The sequence below is a fragment of the Eublepharis macularius genome, chromosome 7 (genome assembly GCF_028583425.1).
Source record: "Eublepharis macularius isolate TG4126 chromosome 7, MPM_Emac_v1.0, whole genome shotgun sequence".
NCBI lineage: Eukaryota > Metazoa > Chordata > Lepidosauria > Squamata > Eublepharidae > Eublepharis > Eublepharis macularius.
The window spans coordinates 64,941,274-64,953,326 of record NC_072796.1 but is presented as its reverse complement, the minus strand read 5'-3'; the positions used below and the strand labels follow the sequence as shown (position 1 = coordinate 64,953,326).

The 12,053-nt window shown below is 40.7% G+C and overlaps 1 protein-coding gene across 2 annotated transcripts in view; it reads right to left on the bottom strand.

Annotated features, from left to right (window-relative positions):
- Window positions 1-566: 566 nt before the first annotated feature.
- Window positions 567-12,053, bottom strand: part of PTPN2 (protein tyrosine phosphatase non-receptor type 2) — a 41,996-nt gene continuing 30,509 nt past the window's right edge. Inside the window, exons 8-10 of one of the 2 annotated variants that reach the window (XM_054984698.1) lie at window positions 5,933-6,126; window positions 4,220-4,321; window positions 567-912 (exon numbers count right to left, since the gene is read on the bottom strand). In XM_054984698.1, the coding sequence (XP_054840673.1) occupies window positions 891-912; window positions 4,220-4,321; window positions 5,933-6,126 (318 nt within the window). In that variant the 3' untranslated portion in view covers window positions 567-890. Of the gene's footprint in view, window positions 4,322-5,932; window positions 6,127-12,053 lie in introns of both variants that reach the window. The other variant, XM_054984697.1, reaches the window with a different exon arrangement.

Genomic DNA, 12,053 nt, shown 5'->3' with positions numbered 1-12,053 from the left:
GACCTGGATAGCTCATGTGAGTCTGATCTCATCAGATCTCAGAAGCTAAACAGAGTCAGCCTTGGTTAGTAATTGGGTGGGAGACCTCCAAAGACCAAGATTGCAGAGGCAGGCAATGGCAAACCACCTCTGTCAGTCTCTTGCCATGAAAACCTCGCCAGGGGTCACCGTAAGTCAGTTTTCAAGGCACATTCTTAGATTGAGTTTTCAGTAACTGCACTGCTTTTTCACACACTGAAACACCCCATTTTTCTTTCCTCGCCAAGTATTTTGCCATAATATCCTTTAGGTTCATAAGTATACCTTTCTTCCATTATTTGAAGTTATAGGTGATTGCTGTGATTTGAACTAAGTATAGTTGAGCATTATACCCAACAAACTTATGGGGCTGCATGATCAATTTTATTCTTAAGAGCATGGTCAAGTAAATCTATGGAGAAGAATGACTCCCCTCCCCCCAATACAGTTTGCATCAGTAAATATTTCTGGCAGAAAATAAAAATGTCAGATTGAAATTTTCAGTAGCCTTTTTGTGAGGTGGGGGAAGAAAACACACACAACCAATGTCAATTTAAAAAAATATTTAATGCTGCCAGAAGTATAAAAAAATACAATAAGAACGGCAGTACAAAGTATCTTCTAATGTGATCTCTTACATCACTACAATTAATACAAGCATAAAACAATTAAGTCATTTTTTTGTTTGCAACGTCTCTTGCTGGTGGTATACATCATTCCCTGGTTGGTGTTTACGTTGTAAACAGATATTTGTGAGGCCACCTGGGTATTGCTCAGACCTCACTTTTGTTTCTTGGCGAGGGGTCAGATCCTGCTTTGCATGCCAATAGTATGCAATTTATAGCTGCAGAATATTCACAAGTCTTGGAGAGTTAGGTGTCCGTCATTCTCTGCCTACAGACACACAACGCAAAAAAGTCACAGGTTCAGTACAGTCAGAAGTATAAACAACTCAGGTTTTCTAGTTTCACTTGGGTTGAAGATTTAGAAAAAAATTCTGTCAAATGAAGGACACACTCCTAATAAGCAGTTGCTAACAAACAGAATGTGTGTACATGCACACCTAACTCCTTGCCCTTAAACTAACAGTTATGAAAAATACTTGGACATTGGTGTTCACACTGATGCCTTGCTCTTGACTGAGCTGAGGAGCAATAGAACCATTAGATGACAACTTCTCTGCTCCTATTAACAACTCAAGAATATAGGGATTATGTTCCTCTGAGTCTGTACAGAAACCTGTAAACTGTAGTGCAGTTTAAGGAGTGTGAGTGTGTAATGGATGATACAGTGTTGCATTTCATATCATTGACATGAGTAAACCCAATCTAGAGTATCAAAAGAAACAAGGAACAATTAAACTGATGTTTGACAGTATATGTAAAGAAGTGTTTAAAGCTTTAATATTTTGATAACCTATGAACAATGTATTTTTAGTAAATCCTACAAAAAATGCAAACTTTCAACTGTTCTATTAAACTTTGAGTTATGTTAAGCAATAATGGCCACATGCTTAATTCAACACCTGGTGATATTTGGAAGTTTCCTATCCATTTACACAAGACTCCCAAACTTGACTTACAAAGTCAGCCAGGCAAGACTGGTGAGATCAACATTCTGGAGAATACTTATTCCCTGCAGATGCCTGCCAGGATGGGAGATGACAGAAAGGTGATTGCTGAGGTTGAAGGCTTCATCAACTATTGAGGGGGCAGAGCCAGGACCACCCATGAAACAACCAAGAACCACCTACAGAGATGCAAATTCTCTACATTAGGCAAGGGTGTGACACAAGAAATCTAGTTTTGCAGTGGTCACTCAACTCCAGTAGGAAACCAGACATTCCTGCTCCAATATACTAAGAAGCCCTGCTTTTACTTGCATTGTACTCTATAACATGCTTTAATGCAGCAATCTAAACATGCAAGTTAAATATAGATTGACCTATGCAACACTGGCTCTCAAGCTTCCACCTCACAGACAAGCCATTTTTGTTCCATGACTATTATAGCTTGCATTAATGTACATACATTTATCAATGAAAATGGCACAGGAATTACTTTTAAGAAGGCTCATTCAAATTGGGTAGTATCTAGTCACAGCATTTTCCCAAACTCCCTAATGTGAAGTTGATTTATGATTTTGGTTTGTATGTAATAAACAGAATTTTAAAGAAGGGGAAATACTAAGTATTACAATTGTAAGGCTCTCAACACCAGTGTCGTATTAATCCTATTAAACATTTCTGGTTCTTTCCTCAATCAAATACAGAATAGCATTGGAGAGCACACATTCAAACTGAAATATAAGAGGTGTAGACATCCAAAAGAAGGCTCTGCACCACAAAGAATGTGATGGTTGCATTAAAAAAATTGCAGCCTCTCTATTGTCAGTGACTTTAAACAAGCAAATCCATTCCAAAATGCTGTTTCACTGGGCAAAGAGCCATCTCAGCCAAATACAGGAGTTCAATCTGTACAGATACTTCCAAGAAAGAAAAAGGTCTTCACCAGATCTGAGCAACTGAAAAGCCAGAATGTAGAGGAAAGTAGTCAACCAAGGAGATGAAGACTGCATTTCAGAAAAAAAGTAATTAGTCTCACCAGAAATGATTTTATTTATGAAGTACAGGCTATAAGCAGCTTATTTCCCACCTCAAATTTCCCAATAGTTTGGAGCTACCCATTCTGGAAGAAGTGGAAAGTGTAAAACATTCAGTGCACCTACCCCTCAACTGAACAACAGCCAGCCAGCCCAACCAAGAATGAAAGGCAGAATAACTTCAGGGAATACCCAGAACAGTGTTGTGTGCAATATGGGTATCTACACTGGGGAGGAGGGATTGGCCAAAATCATTCCCTCTGCTAGTGGAAGTCTCTGGATCTCACGGATTGCAAACAACGTTATATAACCAACCATTGACCTATTATCCCTAGATAGGCCAGTGATAGGGGGAGGGGGGCTGCAACAAAATAAAAGGTCCCCAGTCATCTTTCAAACTCTGCACCACAATTTTTTTCTTTTTCTTCCAAAAAATCCTGTACCTATTGCTTTTTTGATGTGCCTTTCAGAAATATGAACAAATTTGTCATGTGCTACCTACACCCACTATGAAGCATATATTTTCAGTGTTACAATGAACAGGACTCAAGTCAAATCAATGAGAGACACACAAAAAAGTTTTCATATTTAATGGAATGTTTGAACTTTGACATAAGCTATTAGCTTCCAACAACAGCTGAAATTAACACAACTTCCTTTCAAAATACTCAGTTCTGAGATAGGGGACAAGCTCCCCAAAGTCTTATAAAAACGTAACATTTTCAAGTATTTTGTTTTTAAATAAAGTAAATGTCAACTATTAGCATAAATACATGAATGCAACTTACAAAGTAGAAATGGAAAAGTAGCCCTATGTCCTAACATGAAATCTCAAAGGGGCAATTTACTAATCATTGTGTTAAGAATGGTAACATTTTGTTGAAGGTCGGTGAATTTCAGAATCACTCCTGAAATTGATGGGAAGGGATGCACTGTTAATTACTTTAATGCATACTATGTTTGGGTCAGTGAAATTTGTACAAACCTGGCTTTTAAAAATAGTTATCTACAAAAGTATGATTAAATATAGAGTTATAAAATGTATTTATGCTAAGTCTGGATCATATAAATGCATATTACATACATACCACTGTAACTGCTTTGCATTCATAGTATGACACCACACTGTTTATTGCTTATATCAAATAGAATTGGCAGAACACAGCAACTCAGTGTCTACCTCTAGATCTAGTGGAGAATGACTTTTAAGTAATATATACATTCTTACTGAAAATGTGTTCTAGTTTACTTAATAAGAGTGTACAACTTTGTTCAGGTGGCAATATGGTTTCAGAAGTACCTGAAAAGTCCTGAGACTGGTTTGTGATCGGTTTTTAATCTCACGCTGGAATTTGATGTTGCAAGTCATATTCCCTCTGGTGTATTAGCAGCACATTTGGTCTGGAAACTATGGCTGCGATTCTGCAGCCAGTAAACATTTGTGGGACTTAAATGTGTATTATGGGGCATAGGGTTGCAACCTAAAGCACACATTCACATAAGGGAGGCTTGGAAGAACAATTTCCAGCAACAATAAACTCCAATGAAAATGGCTGTACTAAACCCAAGCTTAGTGAGAATAGGTTTCCAATATAACCACCTTTTTCTTTTCCTTTCAGCCTCACTCAGCCTATGTTTCATCTGCTGCACCTTCTGTGCTGTGTTAGCTTTTCTGTCCTCTCTCAGCCGTTTCCGAACAGCACTACAAAAGCAAAAAAAGTCAGTCAGTTTTATTCAGACTGTTAATCTGTCTTTATTCTGAAAGTGCAGAACAGGGAGCAAGGTTTTGAACACAGAAATGAACACTATTCAGCGGGTTGGAGCCAAAGGGTGCTCAAACAACAGAAGGTGCATACACTAGCAGAAAGGCGCTTCTGTTGGCAGGAGGAGGAGTTTTTCCAATTCCACCTCCTCCTGCAGAACCAGCCCTGCCATGCTATTTGCCAGGGTCTCCTACTTCTCCAAAGCAGAGTATAAGCAGCTCATGGTCTGCAGCAGGAGGGAGGAGTTGGAAAACAACCATTCCATGGGCTTCACACCTTTGCTGTTTTTTAGATCCAACTCAGTGTGTATCAAAGCCAGGCTGCATTATATCAACTTAAACCTGGCTACTAGAAGCTAGCTCACTCAAAGCAGCCTCAGTGCTTCGGGAAGGTACTCAAACATTTGAGCAGTACCACAGTTTAGAGAAGGGCAGCTCTCTGCATATTGCATGCAGAGGGAAAAATTGTACTCTTTTTTTCTTGGTTGCTGCATGCATGCATTTTTTTAGGCAAAGACCATAATTTATAAATGCAAGAATTTGTACGTGTTTGTAATCAGCAACATAAGAGAGCTACAGTTAAAAGGCAATGCATGCACATGTGTGGATCAGGATTTCAGTATTTAGGATCAAGTTTAAAGTTTTTAAGATTAAAACCAGCACCTTGAATAGTACTTAGAAAAAATGGAAGCCAGTGTGAAAAGTGAATCACCAGTATGAAGTGCTCCCAATGACTATGGCAAGTAAGAAATCTATTTGTACAACAAAAGTTATTCTTATGTTATATTGTACAAATATTAAAAGTAAACAAGCTTTAATTGTTTATATTTTACACATTTGAAGTAACAACCATATTAAGAGAAATCAAAAATCAAATATTGTCATTTTTAAAGTCTATTCTGCATACAGCTATTATTCTAGCAGGGTACAAAGTTTTATATTGTCATTTTTAATTTGACTGAAGGCCAGTTCACACAATTGGCAAGCAGCAATTTTGTGCATGTGTTAAGACACATATATACATTATGCAGTGCATCACATGTGCATGCTCACTTCCTGAAATCCTTGTACCTCTTCTGGGGCTGGGTGGGGAGAGAGGACTGCAGAAACATAGATATATGTCAAACATTATTTGTGAGTACAAAGAGGGAACTTGCACAGAACCCTGTTACCCCATCACAAATGTAGAATTTCTTCACAGAAATTATATGAATAGACTCTGTTGAGCACTGTTTGCACCAGACAGTAGAAGCACACATTTGTTTTGAGTGACATTTCTTGCATGACTTCAAATTTTTTTCTGCAACCCTAAAGACTAGAATCTGCTTTTCTAAAAATAAAAGCTGCGATTCTCAATTTTGAGCTAGTTGTCAGATTACTACTTGTCATCCTCCACTGAAACTTCCAGAAGTCTTCAAGAACAGTTCAAGACAGTGAAGTATAGTAGTCAAAGTAAAACAAACATGTACAACTGTTTAGACCATATCAGGTACAATAAATGAAAAGGCTCTTTGGCCAGTTTTCAAGCTATTAAATAAAAATGATGCTCACATGTCAGCATTCGCATCTGCAGTATTTTGCATTGTAGAAGTCAACTCAGCATCTATAAGATCTTCGGTTTGCTCCTGATTTTCTAACACCACACTGTTCCCATTGTACTTCTCTGTTGGAAGTTTGGCTTTGTATGATGGTGAGTGTTCAGAACTTGGTGCTTGGTCCTCCTTTGAAAGTTCCTTCCATTGATTCTGAATAAAAAAAAAATTTTGTTTTATTGAAATTTTTAAGACCAGAATTTGGTTTTTATCGTTCATAGTGACAGCTGTATGAGCTAAATTAACTTAAAATTAATAATCAAAAGGGTAAGTTGCAATACATGGAACAAGCAGTTCAAAAGGTAATTTAGATAAAGTTTACTTTTACTGACAATAACAAGGGACTGGATTGAAAAGTCTATCATGTGGAAGGTGTCTTCTGACTCAAACTACATCCAAAGATGATGATCTGCTTGTGCGAGCAGAGGCATAAGGATGCCTGCAGAAGCCACTAGGGGTAGCCCTGTGAAGTCTTCTATTAGCACCTGTGGCGATCATTTGCAGGACAGGGCTAGCAGCCATTTTCTTCCCCATTCACTCTTCTTGGATCCATCCCCAGCTCCAGCTCCATTTATTTTTATTTACTTCATTTAAAGCTCAGCTTTCTCACTGAGACTCAAGGCAGACTGCACAATGCAACAAAGTTTTTGTTATTTATTTTGTGATGGTGAGGGTTCCTGTTAAGTAATTTGTGTGACAAAATAATATTCAAGTAAATGGCTTTACAACACAAAATCATTGCCCTAATTTTTTCAAGCGTCAAAAAACTATACACCATTGTTTGCATAATAAATAAATACTGCTGTTAACTTTAGAAATTTACTAAAATTGTATCTATAGATTAATCAGTTATGAGCATATTGAACTACAGTAGTTCTTGATTAAATCATTCTGCCAAGTGCTTTGATGACAAACAGAGCCCAACTCAGGGCTGGAAAACAAGGCATTAAAGAGTGAGATTCCAGGAGTTTGTGGAAGCGCCTGTTGCATACCTCCCCTTCCCCAAAAGCTCCCCTACCCCGTCAAGCCACGGCTGAGGGTCATGAGAATCCTCTTGAACTATGTACCATGCAGCATTTGGAGGGAAGCATTACAGCAAGAGAAACTGAGTCCTCTCATTACTGAATGAGCTTTTTCTGTTTACAGAGCTTGCCAAAGAAGGAATTTCACCTAATTCTCCCACATTAATGAAGTGACCCCCTGTGCTGCACTGCATGCTATTCAGCAGGGATTTTGCAATCTTCAACAGCAGCTTTACTCAGGGCTGGGAACTAGGGGTGTGCGCTTTGGGTTTCCGATTTGGGTAAAATACCAGAATCGGGCCCTATTTGTAAAGATTCGGGATTCCTGAATCGGGGCCAGCATGATGGCCCCAATTCGGGAACCCCGAATCAAAGCTTCCACGAAGCATTCAGGTTGCTTCGGAAGCTTTGGGGCAACTTCAAAGGGCCCCGTGCAAGCAGCAGTTCCCTTTAAAGTATCAGCTGTTAGGCGGCTGGGGTAGTCCCCCCTCCACCACCTAAAAGCTGATAGTATAAAGGGAACTGCCCTTGCAAGCTGGCAGGGCCATTTAAACTATCAGGTGGGAGGTGGGGAACCCCCCCCCCCCGCAGCCGCCTGCCAGCTGATATGTTAAAGGGACTTGCCACTTGCAAACCTGAAGCAGGAAACCCGAATATTTTTGGGCAGCACACCCCTACTGGGGACATGGGAGAGGGGGAGATCCAATTCCAAAAACAACTTCTGTTTATGGGAGCTTGGGTCCCTAACCCAATAAGCTGAAGCAATCAGATTTGAGATAGACAGGTCACTTACCTTTAATCACTCAAAGAACAGTAGTTACAGGCGGATATTTATGCATTCACACCGATGAGCTCTGTGCAGTTTAGAAACTTTCAGAACTAGCTCTCAAGTGCAAAAACTCCTCTCTTATCAGAGACACAGCTCAGATAGTGCATGCCAAAGGAGAAGAGTCATGCCTTCTCACTCAGTTCCTTCCAGAACATAAGAATGCCACAGCAAGTTACAGGCACCTTTTGTAGAGAAGGCAAACAGGTTGTGTAAATGCCCAGATGCCCGCTAGAAGAACAGTTACAGGTAAGCAATCTCTGTTTACTTTTTGTGTGTCTGCATCACACTAACGGGTGCAGATCATCAAGCTGACCTCTCTGGAGTTGGGTAGAGATGCTTTCAGACGAAAAAGAGTTGACCACTGTTCTGCTAAAAGATGCATTCACTCTGGCTGTGACGGAACATATTGCCTGATGAAGGTGGAAGGCTAAACTCAAGTAGATCCTGGCACAGCTCAAGAAGATCATCTTTCTGCTGAAGGCAGAGAATGTTGTGACACCTCTGGTGAAATGAGCCCTGAGTGTCCTAAGAAATGTCTTGTGGGCCAGAGCTTGATGTTACCTGTACCATCACAAGGACATCCTGAGACATTCTTTGGGCCTATGTACCATAGAAAGAGGTTATTGTGTTTCCTTAGGGAAGCAGTTCTGTCCAAGCAGCGGCAAGAAGAGAACTGAGGTAAAGGGGCCGTTGGTCGCTGGAAGAGCATGTGACCATTTAGGCGAGAAAACGGTCGCTGAGGCGCGCGACAAACGGCCCCTTCGGAGATATGAAAGTGATGAAGAATTCTCCGGCGGCTGGCCTGCGCCTGTGCAGTCCCATGTGTGGAGGCACAGAAGAACGAAGATGAACAACAGTGTTCTCTTAATATCCAAATAATATAAATATCTCTCTGCTTTCAATGCTGGACTAAAAAGACGAGGAATCAAATCGTGATTGAGATGAAGATAGAGAATTAATGTCCTGGAGCAGGACCACTTTGTACTTGTGTACACAGAAGTAACCACAGTCTGGGTGGAGAGCACAAGTTCACTTGCAAACAAATTGCCACCAGGAACTACAGAGGAGGAGAGTTGTAGATATCTGACTAAGGTGTTCAACAGCTTGCCCATTAAATGAAACAGGACAAGCTGTAGATCTCATAGTGGAATGATTGGCTTGACTGGAGGATGGACAGGGTGCCTATGATGATGACTTCCCCTCCCAGCCAGGACAGGTGCTCAAAATAAGAACCAAACAAGGCCCTTGAAGAATTGCTTCAGTAGAAGCAGAGAGAAAATGCAATAGCTTTGCATGAGATACTGAGAAGTGGAATGGCAGATAAGTGCAATGAGTGTGAATATGCGGTTTCTATTTACATTCACAGGATTATCTGATGGAAAGCTTCCTGGAATTGAGGAGGAACTCTTTCAGGGTGGGTGGTTAGTAGTATCCATGAAACCACTAAGTTCTGGATGCCTAGACATAGGATCCTATTGTGTTGTTGAGACAGGAGATCCTGAATGTTCCTCTTGGACATGTGAAGGAACTTGATGCAACAAAACTGATGCAGCCAGTACGGTTTGATAAGGATGCAGTCCCTCATTATCTTCCCAATGACTTCTGTTATAAGAATAAGAGGGACAGCACAGAACTAGCATCCTGACCAGTGGAGTCAGAGAGCATCTCCTAGAGAATGCTGACCAACACCTGCTCTGAAGCTCAACTATTGGCTACAGTGGCAAACAGATCTATTTGATGTGTGCCTCAGTAGGAGAAGACTGATTGTAGGTTCCTGTCTTCAGGGTCCACTACTGTGCCATAGACCCTTGGCAACTGAAGACATCTGCCAGAATTATTCTCACCTGTAACAAGAATGGCAATCTGGGTGATGTTCTACTTGATGCCTGTCTCGCACAGCAGGCTGGCCTGTTTGTTAGTGTAGTACATAGTGGTTATCTACAGCCATGTACACTGCTTTTCTATGTCGCCTGGGAAGAAAGGAAGTGATTTGTGAACCATTAGGAGCTCGAGGTGGTGGATGTGAAGACTTCTTTCTTGTGGGAACCACTGATGGTGTCATTGCCACAGTGGGCATCTCATTCTCAGAGGGAGGCATCAGTTATAAGAGTCAGATACGATGAAGATAGTGCAAGGCAAGCAAGCTGCAGCAGGGGATACTCCACAGAACAGGCTGCAGCATCAGCACAGGGATTAAACAGGACTCGGTCTTGAAAATAAGAGAGGCTGGAAGTTCTTCTTGAACAAGCCCTGAATGAGTCTCATTTGAAGGTTGGTGAAATTTGTTTACATTATTTATAGTCCACCTTTCTCGTTAGACCTGTCTCTCCATCAGAAGTGGGGGGGAGGGGAGCTGGGATGTAAGGTAGATGATGCTGATTCTAGCTAGGAAGTGGGGATGCTCTCCCAGAGACAGAAACCATCAGATAAGAATAACTTTGCATATCCTGCCCTCAACTTGACATCAGGTGGAAGAAGAGGTTGCATCCTTCCTCCTTAAGGACTCTGCAGTTCACAGGAGTAGAATTCTTAACGGATACAGATGCAACCTCTCCTTCCACCTGCTGCCTTAGTAAGGAAAGGATATGCAGTTATTCTCACCTGATGGAGGGGGAAATGAGAGGCTCGGCGAGAAACCAGTTATCAGTCATCCCTCAACACAGCTGATGTGCCACAATCACTGCCATGCACTTGGTGGAAACCATTTGGACACTGAAGGGGAACACATTGTACCAGTAGTGGATACTTTCTTTTTTATCTGAAAATTTTTTATTAGGTGAGTACAAATTACAAATAAAATTTTTATTTAAAAACCTGAATATCAATTTCCCCCCACCCTTTCCCTCCCCCCTTTTCCTCAGACTTCCAACAGCTTTCCAACCCATATCTTATTTTATTACTTACTTATCTATTCCCTCTATATGATATTATCCCGTATTTCCTTAATAAACTAATAGTATCCATTAAATTCAGATCTATTCAAAACTTAAACTTAATAATAATTAAAACTTCACTTTAAATGGTAAAGATCCCTATCTCTAATAATTCTCCCAGTTAATAACTTCCCAGTAGTGGATACTTTCTACAGCAAACAGGAGAAATTTGCAATGTTGAAGCCTGACAGAGATGCAGAAATAGGCTTATTTGAGGGTGACAGAAGAGAACCTGGTGTAAGATGAAGGACATAAGGGTCTAGAATTTTTTGCAGAGGTCAAGAATGGGACAAAAAACCCTCTTTGAGCAGGTGAAGCACCAAAAGTAGAACCCTAGGTTCTTTTGAGAATTTAGAGTACATTTTATTCCCTGGTGGAATAGATATAAATATTCTGGATGGGGGAAGCAAATGTGGCATATCACATCCCAACGATAGTGAACACCCAGTGGTTTGACATAAGGATTCTTAATAAAACAAATATCTAAGCAATATTGGGCAAAAATTGTAGTATTCAAACTCATAAGCTTGGCAAGACAATTGTCATGTTCAGTATTCAGAGGAGGAACACCTGGAGAAGCAATTGGTACTGAGTAGGAAGGTGAGTGAGACCTCAGTGATGGCCAGATTGGTACTAATGGTTAGGGAAGAGCATAGAGTCTTAGCTGAGATCCATTCCACCGCACACTTTAAGCCCACAATACTGAGTATTCATGCCAATCGGTGCTGAATTGGCTCGGGCTCCTGGCATTCTGTACTGCACGACCTCAAGGTGATTTGATGTCTGCTTTCTTATTCCAGACGAGTTGAGAAGTGTCTGTTTCAAGCCACCTTTTGTGGGGGCTGGAGCTGATGTCATTTTTTTTGTTAAATTTCAGAGCATGTGTAGCAAAGTTACAATGTTGGTGCCCAGTTTGTTCACTACCATACCCTTCTCCTTATCCCTGTATTCGCTGATTGGGCAGTCTCGTGCCCACCAGTTTTTTATTTTTGAATATGAGCCCTGGTTGTAAAGAAAGGAAATAAAAAAGAAGTGATCAGTGGGGAATGTGGATTGCCATCATGGAACGGGATGCACATTGTGCTTAAAGGGGTAGAATGCAGGAATGTCTCACAGTTTTGCAACTCTCCCCTAATTAAAAAAAAAGGGGGACTACATGCTCATTTGCTTTGCGCTTGTTTCAGGCTTCTCCTAACTCCAAAGAGGAAAAAAAAAGACACACATGCAGAGGTGGGGAGGGAGCATCCAAACTGCTTTCTCCCTCCCCACATGTATCTTTATTGTTCCCTTTATTTT